Source organism: Topomyia yanbarensis, chromosome 3, assembly GCF_030247195.1.
Source record: "Topomyia yanbarensis strain Yona2022 chromosome 3, ASM3024719v1, whole genome shotgun sequence".
NCBI lineage: Eukaryota > Metazoa > Arthropoda > Insecta > Diptera > Culicidae > Topomyia > Topomyia yanbarensis.
Genome location: NC_080672.1, coordinates 190,597,122 through 190,622,327, shown reverse-complemented (window position 1 = coordinate 190,622,327; position 25,206 = coordinate 190,597,122). Strand labels below are relative to the sequence as shown.

At 38.2% G+C, this 25,206-nt stretch overlaps 1 protein-coding gene across 2 annotated transcripts in view; it reads right to left on the bottom strand.

The window, feature by feature from the left end:
- LOC131689462 (PP2C-like domain-containing protein CG9801) overlaps positions 1–25,206 on the bottom strand; it is a 342,363-nt gene that overhangs the window by 185,232 nt on the left and 131,925 nt on the right. For both annotated transcript variants that reach the window (XM_058974559.1, XM_058974560.1), the window contains one exon: positions 18,105–18,838. In XM_058974559.1, coding sequence (XP_058830542.1) covers positions 18,105–18,838 — 734 coding nt within the window. The remainder of the gene's footprint in view (positions 1–18,104; positions 18,839–25,206) is intronic.

Here is a 25,206-nt window from a genome sequence, read left to right as displayed (position 1 = left end):
TATCATATATCCTGCTTTATTTACAAGCAGATTCTCAGCTTTTAGAAAGTGTCGAGAGAATTATGCGATTAGAACCTCTGCTCTTACCTAAATTTATCACACGTGAAATGACTAATAATAGCACATGAAACTTGCTTTTAAACCACCCGGAAAAGCATCTTTTACGATACAGTACCTAAAACTAGACCTAAACAATGTTTGTTCGCATCTGATTTTGGATACAAATTTGTAGCAAAATTTAGCACCAAGAATTGACAATTGTTAGCTGCAGCTGCGTTTACCGAAAAATCAGTTGCAATTTTCCTGACTTATTAGTTTCGACTAAATCGAGTATCGCTGATTGGTTTTCCTCAGTATAACAATCGCCCAATTACATTATAACATTAACTGGCTGTGGTCCACTAGGAGGTTGATAGCTCTATTATCTTTCTCCGAACAAAACCAGCCTAGAGGCCGCGTGGCATCCTGCGGGTTAAAGTATGTCAGTTATGGAAATAACTGTCAAATTCATTCCCAAAGGTGGCCGCGTCATTTATGAGGAGGCAAAGAGCTTTAGACCGACCAGTCTGACCTCCATCCTTCTCATATCAGTGGAACGTTTAATCGACCACTACATTCAGGATGGTAGGCGAGCACCCGCTGCATGCAATGCAACATGCATATCAGCGGGGGAAGTCTATTACCACCCTGTTACACAATGTTGTCTACAACATTGAAAAGGCTTTTTCACAAAAGCAATCAAGTTTAGGAGTTTTTCTCGAAATTGAAGCTGCTTTTGACAACGTGTCTTTCGAATCCATTTTGGAAGCAGCGCGAGATCATGGAATACCTTCATATATCACGAACTGGATACACGCAATGCTTAGCAACCGACATCTGTGCTCATCGTTAAGACAAGTAGAGATGAGGAAACTGAGTGTCTGCGGATGTCCTCAAGGTGGTGTGCTGTCACCACTTCTATGGAACCTTGTCGCCGATAGCTTGTTGAGAAAACTAAATGAGCTTGGGTTTCCGACGTATGGTTTCGCCGATGATTATCATATAATGATCACCGGTATTTGCATTAACACACTTTTTGATTTGATGCAACAAGCCTTATGTGTTGTTGAGCGGTGGTGTCTTCATGTTGGACTATCAGTTAATCCAAATAAAACCTTAATGGTGCTTTTCACGCAACGAAGGATTACCGGAGCTCGTCCATTGCAGTTTTTTGACTCTGAAATTATTGTCGAAGTTCAAGTTAAGTACGTTGGGGTAATTCTCGACTCAAAACTTAATTGGACAGCTCACATCGATTTCAGGATCAAGAAAGCTTGCATGGCCTTTGGCCAATGTAGACGGGCTTTCGGCAAATCTTGGGAACTCAAACCCAACTACATTCAGTGGATCTACACAACAATTGTTAGACCAATACTGGCATACGGGTGCCTTGTTTGGTGGCAGAAGGGAGAAGTCATGACAATCCAATCAAAGTTAAACCATCTTCAGAGGATGGTCTTGATTGCGATGACTGGTGCGTTCTCGACAACACCTACTGCTGCTCTCGAGGCACTCTTGAACATAAACCACTACATGTGTTTCTGAAACAAGAAGCACTTTCTTGTGCATACCGTCTTAAGGTTACTGGGCTCTGGAACAGTAACCCAATAGATCGTGTAACTAGCCACACAAGACTGTGGCCCCAAATGATTACTTGGGATGAATATATACTTGCTCCCAGTGACCTTACACTCACATGTAGTTTTTCTTCTGAAACTTTCAATGTGAGAATTCCTCTTCGTGAGGAATGGCTGTCTGGCTGGATGGAGCGACAACTTGAAGAATACGTAGTTTGTTATACGGACGGTTCTTTGTTGGAGGGCCGAGCCGGTGCTGGTGTCTATTGTCATGAGATGAGATTAAACCAATCTCATTCGCTTGGTAGATACTGTACCGTATTCCAAGCAGAAATCTTTGAGATTCTGTGTGGCGTACAATCCGCACTTCAACAGGGAATTTGAGGTAAAAGAATCTATTTTTGCTCTGACAGTCAGGCTGCCCTGAAAACACTTAGTTCGGCAGATTCGAGATCGAAATTAGTAATCGCATGTCGAACTCAAATCGAAGAACTTAGCATTTCAAATGCTATCTACCTTCTATGGGTACCCGGTCATTCCGGTATTACTGGAAATGAATGGGCGGCCGAATTGGCTAGAGCTGGCGCTGCGACTGATTTCGTTGGTCCAGAACCAGTTCTACCACTGTCAATAAGTTGGATAAAGCACAAGATTCGCTCTTGGGCTGCATTCGAACATGCCAACCATTGGCGTAGCTTGCAAACTTCCGTTCAAACAAAGGCTTTTCTGCCGGATGTGAGTCCGAAAATGTCAAGAAATTTGTTGCATTTTTCCAAGCACAACTGCAGTATTCTGGTCAGGGCACTGACTGGACATTGCAAACTCAATTATCACATGGCTACTATTCAGCGCCCTGAGTATTATTCATGTGATCTTTGTGAATCCGATTACGGAACATCATATCATTTGATATGCAATTGCCCTGTATTAATGCAATTGCGCATCCGGATTTTTGGTTCTCCATACATAGATGAACCTATGTAGAGAGAGCTGAAATTTAAGGATATGCTTTTGTTCCTAACCCAGTGTGGTAAAGAGCTATAGTTTTTTAGCCGTATTTGAATGACAATATCTCTTCGGGGGTGTTGTCGTTCTGTTATCTCAATATCCCCTCGGGGGTGTTGATATATCCGCTCACTGTTTGAGTAGAGGTTCTAAATCCCTCCGGGGGTTGGAAGTTTTATTCCTGCTGTTGTAGCACCTGCAGATCGTTCAGCATCACTCCGGGGGTGCAGAATGCTCTGTTTGAATTGTTCTGTGTCGTTGTTTTCCTTACCCCTAACCTTACCACTTCCCCAATCCTTCCCATCAGGAAAATGATGAAAAGACGATTCTTGGCAAGGCACAAATCTCCGATCAACATGGGGAACGTGCCATTTGAGCCAGACGCTACTGATTCCTGACTGACTGCAGCTGCGTTTACCGAAAAATCGATTGCAATTTTCCTGACTTATTAGTTTCGACTAAATTGAGTATCGCTGATTGGTTTTCCTCAGTATAACAATCGCCCAATTACATTATAAGACTGATTAATTGCCTTATTATTCGACCGATTTTTGTATGCCTATAGCGAGTAGCTAATAGTTTTGAATAGCAGATGTTCTGTATCCACATTTCTAGTTGAGTGCCACTGTTGAATGGGACTACAGTTGACTGTGCGGATCCGTCCCGAAATCAGTTTAGTTTTTCAACTGAAAAACAATATTTTTATTTGACGTTCAATTTTAGTTGAGAGCAGAAGTGAACGCCTACCGCGATCAAAAAATTGAATCTAAAGCTCGGTTTGTCAAATTTGACAAGACTGATGATTTGTCAAAAATGACACTGGACGGAGGATTTGTCAAAGTGGGGTGCGCATTTGGGGACGCAGCCACCAACAAAAAGCTGAATACGTAATTCACCTTTAAACAAAGTTATAATCAATTAACCCAGACAACAATTGAAGTTTTAGAGCACGCTACAAGTGCAATCTAAGTTTTATGAGGGGCCATAAAACTACCATAAAACTCCAATTGTTACTAGGGAATAATTACAACAATTGACACAATCATATATCCGTTTAATTATTTCTAGAGTTCATTAATATTTTAATCTGACAAATTAGTATTCCAAATTTATGTCGTATTATTTTCTGATTTACGGCTCAAGGTATATTTTGGAAAAGTAGAAAAGTAGAGTATATATATATATATATATATATATATATATATATATATATATATATATATATATATATATATATATATATATATATATATATATATATATATATATATATATATATATATATATATATATATATATATATATATATATATATATATATATATATATATATATATATATATATATATATATATATATATATATATATATATATATATATATATATATATATATATATATATATATATATATATATATATATATATATATATATATATATATATCTACTCTACTTATCTACTTTTCCAAAATACACCTTGAGCCGTAAATCAGAAAATAATACGACATAAATTTGGAATACTAATCCGTCAGATTAAAATATTAATGAACTCTAGAAATAATTAAACGGATATATGATTCTGTCAATTGTTGTAATTATTCCCTAGTAACAATTGGAGTTTTATGGTAGTTTTATGGCCCCTCATAAAACTTAGATTGCACTTGTAGCGTGCTATAGAACTTCAATTGTTACCTGGGTTAATTGATTATAACTTTGTTTAAAGGTGAATTACGTATAAATGGCAAAAATAGTTACAGGGTGTTCGTAAAAATATATTGCTGTATGCTTAAAACTTTTACTTCTGTTTTAATGTACTTATTATTTTATTCATGAAATCGTAGAAATTTTGTTAGCAAATAAAATCGCTCCAATCTGCTTTGATGCATTACAGAAATATATCTATATTCTCAGTCTGGCACAGTACAAACAAAAATATGAAATATAACACTTGTGAATTTAAAATAATCATTCCGTCAAAGTTTAATTTTTTGTTTGACCTTTGTTTACGTTTTACTTAAGCCTCGCTGAAAACAACGTGTACAATTTTAATTCACAGAGTGTGATCTAACCTTTATTTATAATTGATATTTATTCCAAACTTGTAAAAATTTGCTTGAAACGAATATAAATATTCTCCCCCGCGTCGACAGGTATCATGCTCAATTAGAATGACATTCGCAGTTCATTTAGAATTCAAATGGAAATATTTCAACCAATTTTTTAATCAAAGTTTAAAATAACAATCATGACACCAGTTACAAACGATCGTTCAACCACCTCAAACTTATTTTCTTTTGTGCATTAAATATTATGTCACTACAAAATGCTGTACATCATCGACCAACTATCAACTAGCCAAGTTCTAAGTTCACAAACATATCAGCTACAAGTTGACAAAATTGTTCTCACACGCTATGGAACGAGACATATGACGAAGAAAAGCTATTTTACTGCAAGAAAATATCGGAATAAAACACAATTCTCCATGTTGTCTAATTAACTCATTTTCTTTGACATGAATTTGTTGTTTTTTAACATTGTCGTATATCGCGTATCAGAACGCAGTCATATAAATGACAGCGTCGTTTGGTTAAAGCTTACCAAATAGTTTAGGCCGGTTTAAAAGTTAGTCCGGTTTAAAAATAATTAGTACGCGTTTGAGCTTACGGCAAGCAGAGTTAAAAATATTCAAATTCATTGAATGAAAATTGATCATATTCAACCGCATTCATTTTCAATATTGAGTGACGCAGCTGAAAACGTCAAACGAACAAACCGCCTATTCATCCATGCACATTTTCATTCGTCTACGATTATTACACGAAACGACCGTGCAGCAACGAATCAAACGCATCAAAGTAGGCTCTGGCACAATGAAAGCGATGATGATTGTTGTTTCATATGCTTTACCGGCATTTGAAAACATTTTTTTTGGGGACGATCCATAAATGACGTAGCATTTTTTGAGTGATTTTAACCCCCCTCCCCCCTCTCCCATCGTACCATTTCATCACAAACCTCTAAATACCCCTCTTGGTAATTACGTAGCTTGACGGTTATTCTCCCCCCCCCCTTGTCCCCGTAAAATTAAAAAAAAAATAAAAAACGATGTTAGTTATTCCCATTTAAAAAAGCTACGTAGCATGATATGACCCCCTGTCGTCACACATCATCACAAAATACAATACTCCCCCTTCCCCCATATAATGCTACGTCATTTATGGATGATCCCTTGATAATTAGTGAAATGAATATATTGTACGATATTCAACTGAATGAATAACATGGATATTTGAATGAATATTTTTTCTATTCACCGTGAGTCGCATCAGGTTCATTTTCAGCCGTCAAAAAAAAGCTTCGATTATTTGTAACTCTGACGGCAAGTATTAAAAATACTTTCGAAAGCGGAAGAAAACGTGCAAGGGCGCCTTCCATAGATGACATCGATGAAATTATCAGCTGTAAGATACCGAGGCGTAACGATAGAATTTTCTGCTCAAAAAATGACAATGGTTTTCGAGGATTTTCGGCCATTAACGAGGAAATCTTTCGGAGGTTTGCGAACAAAAGTACAAAGTTTACAAAGGCGTAAATCTCCGATCAACTTGGGAAACGTGCCATTTGAGCCAGACGCTACTAAGTTTAAGTCAAGCAAGAATATCGCATCAAAACCAAGAAGGTCGGCGCGAGATTGCATGCTAAAAAGAAAACATTGAGGTAATACAGCTAGTTTAAGTGATCATTTCTTATCTTTCGATATTTTAAATATGATCTATAATCGAATATTTGTGTGCGTAGATTATGTAAAAAAAAAGTTTGTTATTTTCTAAGAATTTCAAGAATTGTGAAATTATAAATGAATTTTCCTTGACTTAATACAAAGTTTACATAACTAATAAGTTTTCGTACTACTTCTAAATAAATTACAAATTAAATTACATATTTAAACGTCATTAAGGGTGAAGAAGTTGTAATGACCAGATAAATGGTATATACCAAAGAGAGAGAGAGAGAGAGAGAGAGAGAGAGAGAGAGAGAGAGAGAGAGAGAGAGAGAGAGAGAGAGAGAGAGAGAGAGAGAGAGAGAGAGAGGAACCCAAGTAACAATTGATGTTTTAGAGCACACTACAAGTGCAATACAAGTTTTAAGAGAGACTTCAAGAGCACCATAAAACCTCAATTGTTACTAGGGGAACTCACTCTCTTTGGAGATCTGAGAATGAATAAATCATGCATCGGACGATGAGAAGATCTCATTCGTATTACATTCTCCAAACCGTTAACGCGTGTTATCATTGTTCTGAACAATCTTAAAGTGTATTTAAAAACCGGGAAGCGAAAAAAACAATATCTTTAAAATAGGCGATAGTTTAATTGGCACAAAACTTCACACAGCACTTCATGGCGAAAAAAATATCGACGATGCAACTCTGCAGTAACTGCACTATACGAGTCAATTGAAGTTAACGCTGTGACAGTGGTGCTAGTTTGCAGAAAATAATGTTACCAAACCATTTTATTTAGTTGGGATAAGATGGCGCGCCTTTATTTCGTAATTCAGCGTCTTTAGTATAGACTAAAAAACTCTAGAAACAGAACTGCGGAGACTATTTTGGATTAACTGGATTAGGGTTTAGCTGCCAAAACATTGGACATTGGAAACAATGCCGGGGCATACGTTACCAAAAATTCTGTTTTTCTCTCCGCAGTTCTTTTTCTAGAGTTTTTCTAGTATTGACCAAGTAAAAGAATTCAAAAGATGACCGGATGATTAAACTATCTATTCTTCTACAAAAATTTAGTTACTACGAGCCACCGTATGCGGTTTACTTTACTTGAACCCGTGCCTAGGTCGGGCTCCTGCTCCAGCCGTTGTCAGTTTATACAGTTTGATAGCGGTTGGTATTGGAGCCAAACTCGGTTTCGCTTAGAACGAAAGCGGCGTTAGTAAAAATCGAGTTGGATATGTAGCCGCATGGTGACAGGGAAGGGGAACAAACGACACGTCCGTTTATTGGTGTGTCCGACGCAGTGGAGCTTTCGGTGTAGTTCGTTTTTGGATGCTTGAAGTTATTTCGTATACTCTTTACGTTAGTTCACGATAGCCTTTTGGCTGTAGCTTTAGTTTGTTTACTACATTTACTTCCATATATTATTGAGTAGCTTACATTACAATAAACGAATGGCTCGCGGATACGGTTGCGTTAGACAGTTTAAATAGGAAGCAACACTCCTGATGGCCGGCTGTCCAGAGTTCAAGTTGCTCGATAATTCGGAAATTGATCGCATACGACTTTCGTGCATATTGCTTTTTTAACGGGCTGATAGAACTGCAGCTTATAGATTAAGGGATCTCGGTCCATCCCGCGTGACAAAATCTACAAAATCGGACTTTACCAACTGTCTGCCAAGTAAACACCGGTCCTCGGCAGGAGGACTAAATTTTGCGCCTGTTTGTCTCGAAGTGTGTAACATCAAGTCCTCTATTTTCTCTAGTCCAATATATCCTGCTTCTAACAACGCTTGCTAAGGCCCCCGTGATGCAATTAAAACTTCTCATTGATTCCGCTTTTGTCTTCTTCCTGTTCTCCTCTTGGGCCTCCTAGGTCTGAAGCGGATTAATCGACTATTAAGTAAATCAGAGAGCGCTGTCAATTGTAATGTACATGAATACTAAATTCGCTCCAGCTATTCTACCAGTTATTCTTTCTGTTCAAGTGTGTATTAATAATTGCTTAAATGATTGTTGCATCGAATTGAATTGATATGTTACAGCTAAATCACTGAAAACAGACACCCAGGGGTCGAACAAACAAGTTTAAAATACTTGTTATGTCATTTGAACTAATCTCCGCAAAACCATTACGGTCATCATGCTGGCATAACCCAGTATAATAGTCACTTGGGCATCAATTGTGTGGTCCACTGTCAATTCAGTAAAATTCACGCACTAAATAGAATAACGGTAGAACCATCACAATTTACTTTGGATGTACCGTAAATTTTTTCTCAACTTTTACGTTTGCGCTGGACGTCTGTTCTCGGTGCCTAAATAGATGTTGCTTCTCAATTTAGCACTAATCGGAGGGAACTTGGCCTTGATCCCACTGCTCTGACATCGATGTTTCATGATATTCGTTAAGGAAAATTGTTTTTTTTTTAATTTTTTTATCTTAAATACGTTTATTCAGGCCAAAATTCTGTAGCTTAACGAGGCCGATAATTCATTTTTTTAATTACATGTCACATGTTAGTGGGGGAAGGGAAAGCCGTATTTAGGGGCGGCTTGCTCCCCTCTTATGTAAGTAAAGGAAAAAGGTGTAGAAAGTGGGATACATATTGTATAATTGACATCGTCGTTTGCTGATTGATCATTGTGGCGGATATGCACACTTTGTTGTAGTGCTGTAGTTTCCAGCCTGTAATCGCAAGGGCGAGGGGAGGGTCGATATTTCGGATAATTATTGGCACTCCGATGCTGTCATGATGTTCTCTATATCATCTGCATGTGAGGTATGTCATGATGTTTTGGATAGACGGTTATCAAGAAGGATATGCATCGAAGACTCGTGAAGCAATGCCATATTGTAGATACAGGGATAGGTTGGTGAGATTCTACTGTGAATGAGAGAGGGGCAAATGTATTAAACTTGGACATCAATAGTTTTCAAAAAGATATAGATAAGAAAAATATAGGGGTGGTCACGGTTTGCCAGGACGTCCCGGACTGGCACATAGGGTAATCTACCTCGGGCCCGAAAGGAATCTATTAGTTGGGACCTGGCAACACAGTACTCTGCGCACAGCCAAACAACATGCTCCATGTCGTGATAGCCGTTCACACAAACACAATGACTACTTTCAGCAAGCCCTATACGACGGAGATGCGCATCAAATGTGTAATGGTTGGACATGATCCTTGACAGCGTACGAATAAAGTCCCGGTTCACATCCAAGCCTTTAAACCAAGCATTCGTTGATACCTTCGGGATAATGGAATGTAGCCACCGTCCCAGATGCCCATTACTCCATGAAGTTTGCCAACTATCGAGCGTCCTCTGACGAGAGATACTGAAAAAATCATTGAAGCAAATTGGTCTTTCGTAAGTGTCGCCTTCTAATGCGCCCACCTTGGCTAAAGAGTCCGCCTTCTCATTGCCCGCAATAGAACAATATGCCGGGACCCAAACCAAGGTAGTCTGGTAAGATTTTTCAGACAAAGCACTCAGATATTTCCGTATTTTCCCCAGGAAATACGGTGAGTGCTTTCCAGGCATCGCCGCACGGATGGCCTCAATGGAACTGAGACTATCCGAAACGATGAAGTAATGGTCTAAGGGCAGGGTGTCAATGATCCCGAGAGTATACTGAATGGCAGCTAATTTCGCGACATAAATTGAAGCAGGATCATTGAGTTTGAATGAGGCAGCAAGATTTTCGTTGAAGATACCGAAGCATGTGGACCCGTCGAGAATTGATCCGTCAGTGTAGAACATTTTGGCGCAGTCGACTTGATGGTATTTATTATAGAAAATATTTGGGACCACTTGTGGGCGAATGTGATCCGGAATTCCACAAATCTCTTCCTTCATGGATGTATCGAAAAACACAGTTGGATCAGAAGTATCTAAGAGATGAGCACGGTTGACGTTATACGTAGATGAATTGATGTTCTGTGCCATGTAATCGAAGTATAAGGACATGAATTGGGTCTGAGAGCTAAGCTCGACAAGCCTTTCGCAATTTTCAATCACCAATGGGTTCAGAATATCGCATCGAATGAGCAATCGATATGAGAGGTCCCAGTATCGATTTTGTTTGGTACAGCCTGATTAGGTCTCCTGGATGGGCACCCCACCATGTTCCAGTTATTGCAGGAGAAAGTTGATCCTTTGTTGGCACTTCTGTTTCAGATACCTAATGTGACATCCCCAGGTACCTTTAGAGTCGAACCATACCCCGAGATATTTGAATGTTGAAACCTGAGCAATAGTTTGATCCATTAATTGAAGCTGTAGTTGCGCTGGTTCACGCTTTCTAGAAAATACGACTAGCTCAGTTTTCTCCGTGGAGAACTCGATACCCAGCTGGAGAGCCCAAGCAGACAAATTGTCCAAGGTATCTTGCAGTGGTCCTTGCAAGTCGACGGCTTTAGGACCTGTAATAGAGACCACACCGTCATCTGCAAGCTGCCTTAGCGTGCAGGAATTGACAAGACATTCGTCAATGTCATTCACGTAAAAATTGTAGAGGAGAGGGCTTAGACGTGAGCCCTGGGGAAGGCCCATGTAGCTAAATCGTGATGTCGATAAATCGCCATGCGAGAAATGCATTTGTTTTTCAGACAACAGGTTTAGCAAAAAGTTATTTAAAATTGGTGAAAGACCATGCTGGTGCAACTTCTCGTAAAGAATGTTGATAGAAACTGAATCGAAAGCCCCCTTAATATCCAAGAATACTGATGCCATATGCTCTTTGTTAGCATATCCCATTTGAATTTCTGTTGAGAGCAACGCAAGGCAATCGTTCGTCCCTTTGCCTTTGCGGAAGCCAAATTGTGTATTTGACAGTAGGCCATTTGTTTCGACCCAATTATCGAGGCGAAACAAGATCATTTTTTCGAAAAACTTCCGGATACAGGACAGCATTGCAATCGGACGATACGAGTTGTGGTCGGAGGCTGGTTTTTGGATGGCGATGACCCTCACCTGTCTCCAGTAATATGGGACAATGTTACCCTCAAGAAACCTATTAAATAAATTCAACAAGCGTCTTTTGGCAGAGTCTGGCAGATTCTTCAACAAGTTGAATTTGATTCTATCTGGCCCGGGGCTTTATTGTTACATGATAAGAGAGCAAGTGAGAACTCCACCATCGTAAACGGTGTTTCGTTCGCGGTATTGTAAGGCGACGCGGCGCGGTAGATTTTATGTGCCGGGGCGGAATAAGGACAAACCTTCTTGGCGAAATCGAATATCCAACGGTTTGAATATTCCACGCTCTCGTTATTACTGTTTCGGTGCGTTGGGCCGTGCCCCAAAGAATGCTCATCGATGTTTCTCTTGTTAACCCGTCGACAAACCGGCGTCAGTAACTGCGTTTCTTAGCTTTCATTAAATTTTTCATTCGCTTTTCTAATATCGCGTACACTCGATAACTAGCAACTAACCCGTCGTTCCGGAAGGTTTTATACGCGGCAGCTTTCTCCGCGTACACGTCTGAGCACTCTTTGTCCCACCATGGGTTGGGAGAACGTTTTTGGGTGCTCACGTCGGTTACTCGTTTCGTCTGAGTTTGAATCGCGGTATCGAGAATCGAGGTGGACAAAAACTTATATTCCTTCTCCGGGGGAAGTACCTGTGTTGAATCGATAGTTTTGGATATCTCAGCAGCGTAGCTCTTCCAATCAATGTTTCGTGTGAGGTCATAGGGAACATTGATTGGTGCCGATGGTCTTGAACCAGTGGACAATTGGTAAGTGGTCACTACCGTGGGGATCAGATATTACCTTCCACTTGCAATCTAACCGTAGTGATGTCGAGCATAAAGATATGTCCAGTGCACTTGCTTGCGCAGGTGGTCTAGGAATCCGTATCATTTCCCCTGTGTTCAGAATTGTCATATTGAAGTTGTCACAAAGGTCTTGAATTGTCGAAGATCGATTATCGTCGTACACCCCGTACCGTGAGAGTTAAAGTCTCCAAGAAGCAGGCGGGGCGAGGGAAGGTGTTCAATCACGTTGGAGAATCTTCGATATCCCATCATGGCCCTAGGAGGAATGTAAATAGAAGCAATGCAAATATCTTAGTCTTTGATTGTTGTTTGACAAGCGACAACTTCAATGCCTGGCGTCGAAGGGAGGTTGATTCGATTGAAGGAGTAGCACTTTTTGATCCCTAAAAGTACTTCTCCATATGAGTCTTCTCGATCCAAGCGGATAATGTTAAAATCGTGGAAGTTGAGGTTTATATTAGAAGTTAGCCATGTTTCACATAGGGAAAATGCATCACAATGATTGTAATTTTGAAGTGTTTTAATGAATCAATTTTGGGGATAATACTTCTACAGTTCCACTGTAAAACAGTGATCAGATCCTTGATTCCGTCTAATAAGTTAGCCATCGAAGGATACGATCGCTGTAGGGAGGGGCCATTGTTCAGTCAACTGTTTTAAAAATGTTCTTACTGTTGGTAGAATAGCAAGCTTTTCAGAGGATCGGTAATGTTGAAAACTGTTAATATCCAGTCCACAATGTCAGAAAATTTAAGGAATCCCGTTTTAGGTTGAGTTTCTGACTGTAAAATTGGAGCACTTGGGATTTTTGGTGCCCCGGGGAGTGCTGGGAACTCCTGGTTGTATCTCAATTTCCCAAAACCAGGAGGTATTATCTTCGGATTTGTACCAGCACTTCCAATTTGTATTTTGTACCCTTGTTTGGGACAACCTAGGACCCTTACGAGGAAGTTCAGGTGAGTTTTGATTAGGTCTTTTCCTAGAGTTTCCAAGCGGAGCCAAAGAATGCCCCTCGCAAGGGTCGTTAGAGGCGTTATCGTCAGTTGGCAAGAGAACGAATGGGTTTTCGAAGATAAGTGGAACAGCTCTTTTAAGCATTTCTGCGTAAGAGCGTCTGGAGCGATCTTTGGGGGATCGCTTCAGTTTATCCGCGCGAAGTTTGTACGTTGGGCATGTCAAAAGTGCATGCGGATTCCCCCCACAGTAGACACAGTTCTCAGCGGGCCTACTGCAAGTATCATCCGCATGGCGTTCCCCACATTTACCGTACCGTTGCTTGTTGCTACAGTAGGTGGCCGTGTGACCTAGCTGCTTGCAATTGGAACAATTCATGACCCGCAGTACAAACAGGCGTACAGGTAGACGAGCTCCTCCCACTTCAACGTAGCTCGGAAGTGCAGATCCAGCGAAGGTTATGCGAAACGAGTCTGATGGATAGTAATTCCCATCTTTGATGGTCTTTGAGTGCAATTGCTTGCACTCCAAAATATTAACTGATTAAAGGTTAGGGTCCTTAAAGCGGCCAACCCCATCATTCATCAGATCATCGACAATTAGACCCGCATCACTTACCACACCGTCGATCTCCACATCACGAGAAGGGATGTAGACGCGATACTCCAGCGTAAAGAGGCTATTACTAACGATATCATTGGCCTGTTTCAAGTCAGTAACGACTACTCGCAGTTTATCTGACTGAACCCTTTTAATCTCGGTTACGGCCGAGTAACGTTTTGTCAGCTCCCGTGCAACAGTTATGCTGTTTAACGGCTTATTTTTGGGCCGAAAGTATACCACCCAAGGACCAGCGGATCCATGCTGGTAAACCTTGACTCGGGGGGGGGGGGGGGGGGGCTGTGAGACGTTGGGGGAAGTGGATCGACCATAACATCATCTGTCTCCGAATCAGATACACGTTCATCTTCCCCATAAGATTCGTATTCGGAGGGTGATCCTTCTATTTGTTCCATTTTGTCGCGGGAGCAACACGCTCGAAACACTTCACCAGTTGGTTCCTGACGAGCTGGTAGGTGAATTGATCCTTCGTTTGTTTTATCCGTCACCCGCGTGACCTTGACACAGTAGAGAGCTGATATAGCTCGTCTAAACAAAGCCGTCTTTCAGGCAAGAAAACTGTTTAGTAACGCACTTCACTGCACTACCACAGGTAATAATTATCACTCGCGGGTCTGTTTATTAGTAGTACTTTACTGTAGCCTCTGCGACAGTAAGCACCTTCGTACTGCCGAAAACACTAAACCACACCGGAGAGAACAAAACGCACTTGTTTCTCGGTACAACGTTCGGTTACGAATGAAGGAAAATTGTTTGTTTGGGGCCATTCATAAACATTGTTTCGTAGAAAAAGAAAAAAAGGAAATAATCTAAAATACCTTTCCCTTTCGAGCACATTGCAACTTGTTGTCAGTTTATTACCCCCGCTCAAGTAATACGTCTCAAATTCATTTTCCTTTTCTATTTCGCTAATTCATGTTGCATTACGCTCCACACTAACTGTTAATATTCGACATCGTTTATGAACGACCCCTTGGTGATATCTTTAGAGCAGACAATCCAATGTAAAATAGGATTGATAGGATTTTATGGCGTTTCTAGGGATTGAATGTCGTTTTCCGTAATACCATTTCCCGGAAAACCATTTCCCGGAATGTACTATTTCCCGGAATATAATTTCCCGGAACGTCCCATTTCCCGGAATATCGTTTCCCGGAATGTACCATTTCCCGGAATACTATTTCCCGGAATGTACCAATTCCCGGAATACCATTTCCCGGAACGTACTTTTTCTCGGCAATTTGTTATACTATTGAAATTTGAAGTACTTTGAGAACATTTGCATTTAGAACTATGTTGCTACTCAAATATTTGTTTGGTTCCCTTCACAGCTTGTCTTTGCTCGCTGATCATGTTAATGAATTTAAAAAAAAAACTAATTGCATATTGCTTGTGGCACTAAAAACTGGATTATAACCGCATTGCGCACTTACTCTTCTTCTATTAATTTTTTCTCATAGACTGGTTAGTTCGACTGGTCTGTCTATGAAAGTACCATCTCTATCACTTGAAATACATGTGTTTTGACAGCTCGCAGTTTTCAGTAGCAGTTTGATTACTCGCACTTTGAAAGTGCGGAGTCCAGGTTGGTGGGAAATGCGCAATATGTAATTTTATTTGAAATCATTATCAATCAAACGAAGGTCCAGAAAATAGCTTATGCTAAAAGAAGACGATATCAAAAAAAAGTCGTAATTTAATTTAAAATGAATAGCATTTCTAAAATATATTACGAAAATTTTAAAGGCAAATCCATTTCATTGTATTTATCGTATTGGAGTCAATAAAATTCTAAAATTATTTCCATTGATTTGCTATTTTTCCAAAGAAGGCTAATTCACATAGAAATTTTTAATACGAAGTGAAATTTCAAATAACTGAAGGCGTTTTCAATGCATTGTTATGGTAAACAATTATTTGTGAGAATAAAATTCAATAAAAGTCCCAGAGTATTTCCAGAGAAATTTCATATAGATAAAAATAACATTCTACACAAAATTCCAAAGAAGAATGCATATTTGTAAGAAGGCAGCATCTCAGACAGATACATTCACTATCTATAAGATTTCGAAGGTTTCAGGAATATGTATGACTAAATTTTGGGAAATATTTATATTTTTTCGTTACCTTATACCTAATCTTCATGAAAATTAATCAACGTATTCAAGGAATTTTTAGAGTACTAGTGATTGGTTATCAGAAAAATGTTGCCAATGTTGTGGAAAACACTGCCTTTTCAATTTCAAAGATGGCCGCATTTCTAGGCGTTCTAAATTGATCGTTACGAATTTGCACCATTATAGAGTACGGTATACGCATATTTTTCTTTGCGTAATAAGGAGATGAATCAAGATCCCAAAATGGGATTCATAATACTACATATGCAGCACAAATTATTAATTTTAAGTAATTTCTTCAGCATTTTCCCGCCAGCACGTTTTTTTTCATCCGAGCCCGAAATCTATCTCCTGTAATGTTTAACCACTGAGAACTGACATACAAGTAAAGTTTTCAACTTGTGTAAGAAATAAAACTGTCGCTTTGAAATGACAACAGCAAGTAGCAACTTGCCACTTGGCAGCGCTTCGATCGGCCAGCAATCGCTATACGGGACTTGTGTGCAAACTTGGATACAATGGTGACTCATGCATGCGAATCTGTATGCGATGGTGATTTTCATCGTATTTTCATTTAAATGTTTACACAGGTTTTTCGGGAAAGTTTGTTCCAGCTTATATGTCTGTTCTCTGTGGTTTAACCTAGTGTCAAAAACTAAAGTTTTTTTTTCAATTCCTTAGAACGATAGCAAGTGACTTACGTAGGATTTTTTTTCGCTATTTTAATTTTACGCGAAAATATCAATAAAATCAACAATCAATTTCATTGCTTTCGTTTCTCTTAGTCTTAAATTTGCCGAAAATTGCCTAAAATCCTTCGTACGTCGCTATAAAAAATAATTTAGAATATGCTGTGAATATTTCAAAGCTCGTGGTTTAAAGTGGATTAAAAAAACGCGTTTGAAATTTTTAGTACGCTTGGAGTTTACCTAAAAACGATAGGACAGCATTGATAATATATACAATTAGGTATTCTGCTCGCCTTCCATTTTCTGTTATATCGTTTTATTTCAAAAACAAAATTTTCAAATCTTGAAAATTCTATGGTGGTGTATTATGCTTTTCACCGAAGATAACCACGCGACGGAATCGATTCAAAATAGTGAAAGAATTGAAAATATACAATTTTAACTGAATCCGCAAAATTTGGAACAAATATCAGGGAAAATATAGGGCCTGTTGGTCAGGAATTATACGGTCATGAATTTATTCACCCCTTCACTACCTGCGGTAGGAAAATTGGAAAGTATTTGTTACGTTTCTTTTTGGTTCAAAACCAAAAGCCGTCTGTAAGCTGTTCATATAAATGATCAAAATCAAATAAATTTTCCTAACATCGCGGAATCGAAAATATTAAATCTTTAAAATGACAATCTTATCGCTATCTTGTTTTTTTTTACTGCAATTACCACTCGATCAAAAAAAAAATTTCGAACAACTTTTAATGTTCTAAAGTAGGTAAAATCTCCTAGAACACAATTAGCTGCATAGCAGTTCTTCTAAAAATAAGTTTGGTCGGTGAGGTACGAGTTTTTTTATTTTCCCGGAAATGATACATTCCGGAAAATGGTTTTCCGGGAAATGGTACATTACGGGAAACGATATTCCGGGATATGGTACATTCCGGGAAATAGTTTTCCGGGAAATGGTATTCCGGGGAATGGTATTCCGGGAAATGACGTACAACCGTTTTTAGGACCTTGTGTCACATCGTTATGTTTGTTATACATACTAAGAATACCAAATCATATTATGTGATGGATGGAAGATTAAAAAAGCAACCCCCCCCCCCCCCCCTTCCCCCACTACTTTCGTGCATATTGCTAAGATCGTATTTTCTACCAAGACATACCACCTGATTTTTTCTCTCTACTACTAACACAAGTCCTCTCGCGTGATGCTCGTGAAGATGCAAAGATAATCTCGGTCTCTAATAACAACGAGTATCTAATTAACATTCCTTCCCTTCCCCGATAGAGCAGCATTAGACGTGGTCGGCGTCGTAATTGACCATTTTATGGAAAAGTTAAGTCAGTGAAACATGCAGTGAGAATGATTTGCTCCTCCCAAGCATCATTTTTTGGTTCATTGTGCATTTTCACTCATTCGGTCAATCACGAAGTGCAACTACGGGCAGTCTACCTAAGCTAAACTACGCTAAGCTTAACTTTGAAAACAAGATTGTTCGATAATCGTAAAATCAGTAATAGTAAAATGAAATCTTAATCAGAGTAAGCAAATACCGCTCGATATTCTTCATAATTAAAATACTTACTGTGATGTATTCCAAATATGGCCGAGTTCAAATAATCAATCGATCCTTGTACCGCGCATTGCGCCGCAAGTCTTGCTCCGTCACCCCAATTAACACCATCTGCCAAAGCCATGATACAACAGTTGTTTCTTGCTACAATTCCAAAACAATCAGCCACAGGATTTCCGATGTTTTCTCCACTCAAAATATTTTTTTCATATAAGGAGATAGATATTCCATAAACATTTTCGTTTGCCGAATTCCAGTTCTTAACATTAGCTATCGGGTCACTCATGGCGTCATCAGGAGTACCTCTAATTTCTGTGTTGTCATTGATCTGATCATTTGATTTATTTATTAGGCGTAGCTCACGTTTCTTTGTTGAGTTCGAACTTTCAGTAACAAATTCTTTGCTATTAGCTGGCATTTTAGAAGTTTCCTTGCGATTGTGTAGCCTTTTGTTAGCATTTGGGTCTGTTTTAATACTAGTTGGGATAGTGTTGACGGCTTTCTTCGTGGGTCCTCTTTCACTTTGCACATCCTGTTCATGAAGAGTGTCTATGAAATCTATTTCAGGACCAGCACTTAGATGAACCCGCATTCGACGAATACTTGTTAATCCCTCGCCAGGACCGGTATAAGCTGCTGTAACCGATTCTGGCCCAGTTTTATACTTGCTTATGCTATATACGGGTAGTTCAGAGGGTTCCTTTCCATTTAGAATTATAGGTATAGAGTCTGGTGGCTTCCATGTTCTATTTAAAATATTGGAAAAAAGAAATAACATAATAAGTATACAAATAAATATCACTAAATTATTTCGTCATTTAACATTAGATATATTGCACAGGGTTACCAAAAACACAGAATAATCTACATTTATGCAGATTTTTCTGCCATTTTTAGACCAAGAATCTGTATGTGAAGATATACAGATTTTTGCGTGTATGTACAGATATACAGATTTTTGAGAAGTGATGTTACCAAACCTATTTTAGATTTTTTTTTTTTATTTTCAGTAATACTTCCTCTGTGTCTCTCTCAGCTTAACCCTCTATATTAGGCTGTGCACGCTGACGAAGACGGCTTAAAAATTACTTTTACTGTGAGCCGTGTTTACAAACATTGCTTCGCAGTTTAATGGCAGTGTTGATAAACACGGCTCACAGTAAAAGTCATTATTTATGTCGACTTCGTCCGCGTGCACAGCCTAATTAAAATGTATCTGGCACATTCTTTCGTGACGTTACAACGATTTGACGAATCTTCATTCGACAAATGACACGCCCAGACTAAAAATGAAGGTCAAAAATAGGTAGAGAGCAACGATAAACAAAAAGTCGCGCCGAAAAAAGTAACGGAGAAATCTCCGAGGAAAAATGACAAGTAATTTCTTCCTAGGAAAAATGAAACTCAAAAATGTTTGGACAAAAACAATAAACAAAAAGTAGCGACGGAAATTGTTATTGAGAAAGGTTCGAAGAAAACTGTCGATCAGATTCTCCCGAGGAAAAATGTGACTCAAAAAAATTCGAAGAAAATTGGTAGTAAAAAGGTTGCGCGGAAAATAATGGCTGAGAAAGTTCGGAACAAAAATGTCGATCAGAGTTTCCCGAAACAAAATGAAACTCAAAAAAATTTGACGAAAAATGTCAATCAGTTTTTAGCGAATAAAAATGAAATTAAAACACGGAGAAATTTTTTCTTCGGAATTAAGAAGGACGCCGAAGACGCGAAAAAGTACAAATTACTTTTTTGGCGTTTTTTTGCAGTTATGACGTTATGAACGATATTCTATGTACTTCTGAATGAAAAAAATCAACGATCACCGACTTTTTGGAACCTTTTTCCAGGTATTTCAAGATTATTTAGAACCTCTGTCCTATCAAAATAATAGTTCTAGTATAGTGTTACCTAAAATGAGTATAAATTCTCTCAACTTGACTCAAAATCCTGCATGCTGTTAACAGTACGGGTAAGACTAGTATGGGTATAACTAAGCTGACCAACTCTGACGAAAAAATCCGTACACTATGAAAACCGTTTGCCTGAGCGTGATGAACGATTTCGCTTCGTTGCGGTATGGTGTACGGATTTTTTCGTCAGAGTTGGTCAGCTTAGGTATAACGGACAACACTGATTAGTATATCGAGTAAGAGAAATTAGATCGAAAACTCGGAACCTATTTTATTCTAAAGGAATAAATGTCTATTTGAACAGAAATACATCCTACAATTAATTACAATAAATTTGTAGCTCTAGCAAATTCAGTTTGAGATAACCGATTTGATTCCGCTCAAATTATTGATCGATTTTTAATGGGAAATAATTGGATCACCCTAATACAGGTGTCAGAAAGTGTTTGTCGCTTTTATTTCAATGGAAAGTGTTTATGCAAATTAGAGTAATAAAAAAACTTTTATCTGAAATAGAAAATTTGGGATCTCTTGACCATACGATATAATACGTAGATATAGCAGACGATAGCTGATGGAAACATGTGCAGTTATTTGTCTCAGAGACTGAAGTCTTGTCAAAATTTGAGAAAAAAGCGTGATCCATTACATCAAAAAGTTTTTAAAGAAAGGGTTACAAAAATTTGAGAAAATTTTAAATTTAATGTTATATACATGTTAAGCAAACTGGATCAGAGCATTAGTGCATAAATATAGATTGGCACGGCTCGTAATGTATAATGAACAGACAACTACAATGCCTGTGTTCTGAACAAGAAGCCGTTCATCAATGAAGAGCAAAGAATTGATATTTAACCCTTAAATGCACAATGTTGTTTTTAAAACAATATTGTGAAAATCATCTCAAATTTATTACAGTAACGTGTTGAAGCTATGGGGCAATATCTTCGGCTTCAAGGGGTTATTTACTAAACAACATTAGAACATTCCATCGGAATATTGGAAAGATTGTAATTTTTGTCGACTAGTCCAACTACAAAATGTGGTAAGCCAAGAACATTTTCATGATGAGGAAGGTGAGCTCTGCGGACCCGTTATAATAGATTATCTAGTAAGGTACTACAATCGAGTTATACACCGTATTTTATTTTTAAACGCGTTTTCCCGAAAGTAGAGTTTTTTTAAGTGGTCAAGTAAGACTTTTCATAGAAGTACTGGTCCGATTTCAGCAATTTTTTCTCCAATTGTTCAGAAAATATACCGCTATGTTTGGTCGAGAGGGATTTGTAAAATGTCAATTTGTTCCATTTTTATGGTCCTTAATAGGCGTAGGGTAAGGTGGGGCAAATCCGACCGTTGGGTAAACCCGACCCCCCTCTGTTACCGAAAATCAGAAGCACTACGCGAACTAATATCAATGTTGTCGTGTAGAGCATCGAAAATAATCATAATGGTGGTATGACAGCATTTTATTAGTCTACATTGGGATGCTCATACGACAAAAAGTGTGTTTTTACAACTTTTGATTTGATTTTTGTGCATCATTGACTACAGGATATTCCTGATTGTTAAAGTGATTGCATAATAAATGTAAGTGGATTTAAATTCTTTGATATAAGTCCTACAAAGTGCATAGATGAATTTAGTTCAACCTTTTTCATATTTTTTTTTAATTGCATCATAATGAAAAATGACGCGGTGGGGCAAATCCGACCTCTAAATATTGGGGTAAATCCGACCGCTTTTTTGCTAAGAAATTTTTTATTTATCAAATTGAAATGTATTTTTTTTGTTATTATTTATTATTTTTATGCAAAATGGTTCATAATTACAAACGAAAAACACAAAAACGTGATGATTATAGTATTCGTCGAGCAATTGCTCCGATGCACATGGGAATATCATTACGTGCTACTGCTCGTGATTTTAGCATTCCAAGATAGACATTGAACTCCATTTTCTTCATGTTACAATTCAATAACACAACATTCATTGATTTATCATTGATCAACCATAAAATTTGAGTAATATCTGCACTAAATCAACCAAAAACATAGGGGGTCGGGTTTACTCCACCATTTTTGAAAACATCAAAAATGAACATTTTTGTAAAACGCTTGTAACTCAAGATATTCCCAAAATCCTAAAAATAAAATGCTATATACAGAAAGTTGCTCAGGAGTATAACCTTGGTATATAAAACGACTTGATCCGATGTAAAATGAGCATTTTACAGCTAATACCATTTACTAGGTCGGATTTACCCCACCTTACCCTAAATGTTGTAAATTTTCACAAATCGTTGCATAACTTTTATACAAATTATAAAATGAAAGAAATCCCTGTCGTCTAAACATAGCCAACGTGACTATGATAATAAAAAATATGAGTTTTCTGATTGCAGATTACCCAATTTGCCAAAACTTTACTTAAGCGGGACTCATGCAGTTTCAACATCAATGTCATCAATGAATTTTCAAACTCGCTAGAGATTTTTCTTTTCGTCTTGAAATATAAAAATGAAAAGTCAGAACATGTATCTTCAAAATAAAAAAAAAGTTTTAAAATCCATTGAGGAGATGCTTTACAATTTATTCCCAAAAAAGTGCTCAATTTTAGGCCTCGCGAGTAGAGGACCCCTTTAACTCTTTAGAATTAATTTTCGTATAACCATGCCGAAACTTAATGGAATCGCGCACGGGGATTTGCCGATTTTTTAAAAATCGCCGGTAAAAAATTTCGAAAAAAGGGAAAACATACAAAACTCGAGCATCGTCTAAGCTACATTTTAGTATTTTTTTAAGTTGCGAAATTTGGTGTTTTGTTCGAATGGTGTACCGGCAAAGCTTTGATTTTCAAATTTCTCTTATATTTCCTATGCAAGTACTACTTTTTATTTACATACATTTGTTGAGAATTTTATAAGGAACATTTCCACCGCTTACATCACATAGCATCGAAGCACCGCTTCGGAGATATGTACATTTTGCCGTACATTAAATCATATTTAGAAAAATCATACTTGCGCCGCTGCGGATTAAAAATTTTACACTGTTGCCGTCATTTTACCCATGCTTGGTTGGTGTGCAAACGAAATGAAATCCCACGTGCTCCTGTTGACTTTTGAATTATTCGAAGTCATTTCCCGCTAATCAGACCAGTTGACATTGGCCATGTTATACAAATGTATTTTGAATAAATTGATTTTTTACAGAAAATACTACAAGTTTTATTTTATCCTCGCGGAAGTCCCATTAGTGGTACACTAAACGAGCAGCTGCCGTTGCTCAAAGATGATTTCGCTAGAGTTTCTCAACGTGGTGCACTCGGGGCACTAGCATAAATGGCGCCGGAAGGTTATTATTATGAATTAGAAATGTATGATGTAAATTTTGTAGTAATATAAAAAGCCTCCTAACTAAAATGCATTTAAACAGTGTTTTATTAGAAATGGTACTTCTGCTTTACTACAAATAATCTGTTAACTAAATTTTGCAACTGAATTGATAAGGAATATGAATTTAATTTTATGATATGCAGTCTTGAGTTACCCGACGACGCGGATCATTGTTTATTTTATAACAGCAGATAGATGGTTTTCGATAACATGTCTCCAAAATGTAGATTGAAGTTTCTATAAACATTTTGTGCATAGATATTCTTATAACATGTTCTAGACCAACACAGCACAAGTTAGTTGGTGCTTCAGTCATGTCTGACAGGTTCACAGTTTTTTTAAACTGTTTGTAATCTGTGAATATGTATGAAAAGTATGGAACGAATGAAAATGCAATTAATATATTGAAAATAAATGTAATGAACTTATGTACGTATTATAAATATGATCGAAGATAAGTGTGATATATGAAGAATGTAACGAAATACTGACAATACACATCAGTTCCACACTAAATTTAGGATGACAATGAAACTTTCGCCAGATTGTTTAGTTTTAGATATGTATTTCCTTCGGGGAACTTTCTTCGTATTTCTTGGTTATTGTATCGATATTTGTGAATTCAAGGTTTAGGAGTTCATACATCAGATATCAGTTTGTCTTCACATCTCGTCCTGAGTAGAAGCTAAAAATCGACTCGCACAAGTGAAACAGTCAATTCTCCCTATAAGCCGATCGGTGCCTATCGCACAAGCAGTCCATATCATATCAGTGCACAAACAATATTGTATTGTCACCCCCGGCTGCGGAGTGAAATGAGTTTGCCAAATGAAACAAAAGTGCCCGTGCTACGGGATAACACGATTTCGATCAACTTTAATAAAACTCGTGTTAGACCCACAGTTCAGGAAGTGGAGCAATTAGTTAAAGATCAAATGGAGCTTAATTTCGCTGAAGTTACGTACATTCAGCTACATCACGTTAAAAAGTGTGTTTTGATCACGTTTAGAAGTTTAGCAAAGGCAGAAAACTTCATTGAAAAAAACAACATGCAACGCGAGGTCGAGTTTAATAACACCAGAATCAAGTTCCCGGTGCATATGGAAAACGACATGGTGGACGTACGTATTCATGATTTGGCCCCGCGCACTAAGAAAGATTACTTCAAACAAATCATGTCGTAATATGGAGAAGTAGAATCTATTACCAATGACACCTGGAGAATTTTTTGCACTGGCATTCCTAACGGCGTTCGTATTGTGAGGATGCGAGTGACTAAACCAATACCTTCTTACATGGCTATCGAATGCAAATCTCCGAAAGATGGAGTGACCTATAAGCAAACAACGCTAATCACATATCCCGAGCAGACACCAACATGCCAATTCTGTAACCATACAGCCCACTACGGAAAAACATGCGCGGAAGCAACCAATCAAAAGTCGTCTACTACAGCCAACTCTAACAAGCAGCCACCGACACCTTCAGATAAACCAAAAACAACGATCCAATTAACCAATAATGCAGGTACAACCACGACTACCGCTCCCAAACCAACAACTAGCATCGCCAATAAAGAAGAAAATAACGATGAAGACGGATTTACAACAGCGACCCGTAAGAAAAAGAAACAAATAAGAGCCTCTGGTCGTGAACAGCAAGAAAGCAGTACCAATGATGACATAGACAAGAACGATAACGCGAGAGAAGGCAGACTGAATGACCCCCAAGCGACTTCACCGCCAAGGAAAAGGATCTCAACACGCAGCAGCAAAAAGCGTCAACAAGATCTGGAAGACCGACATTCATA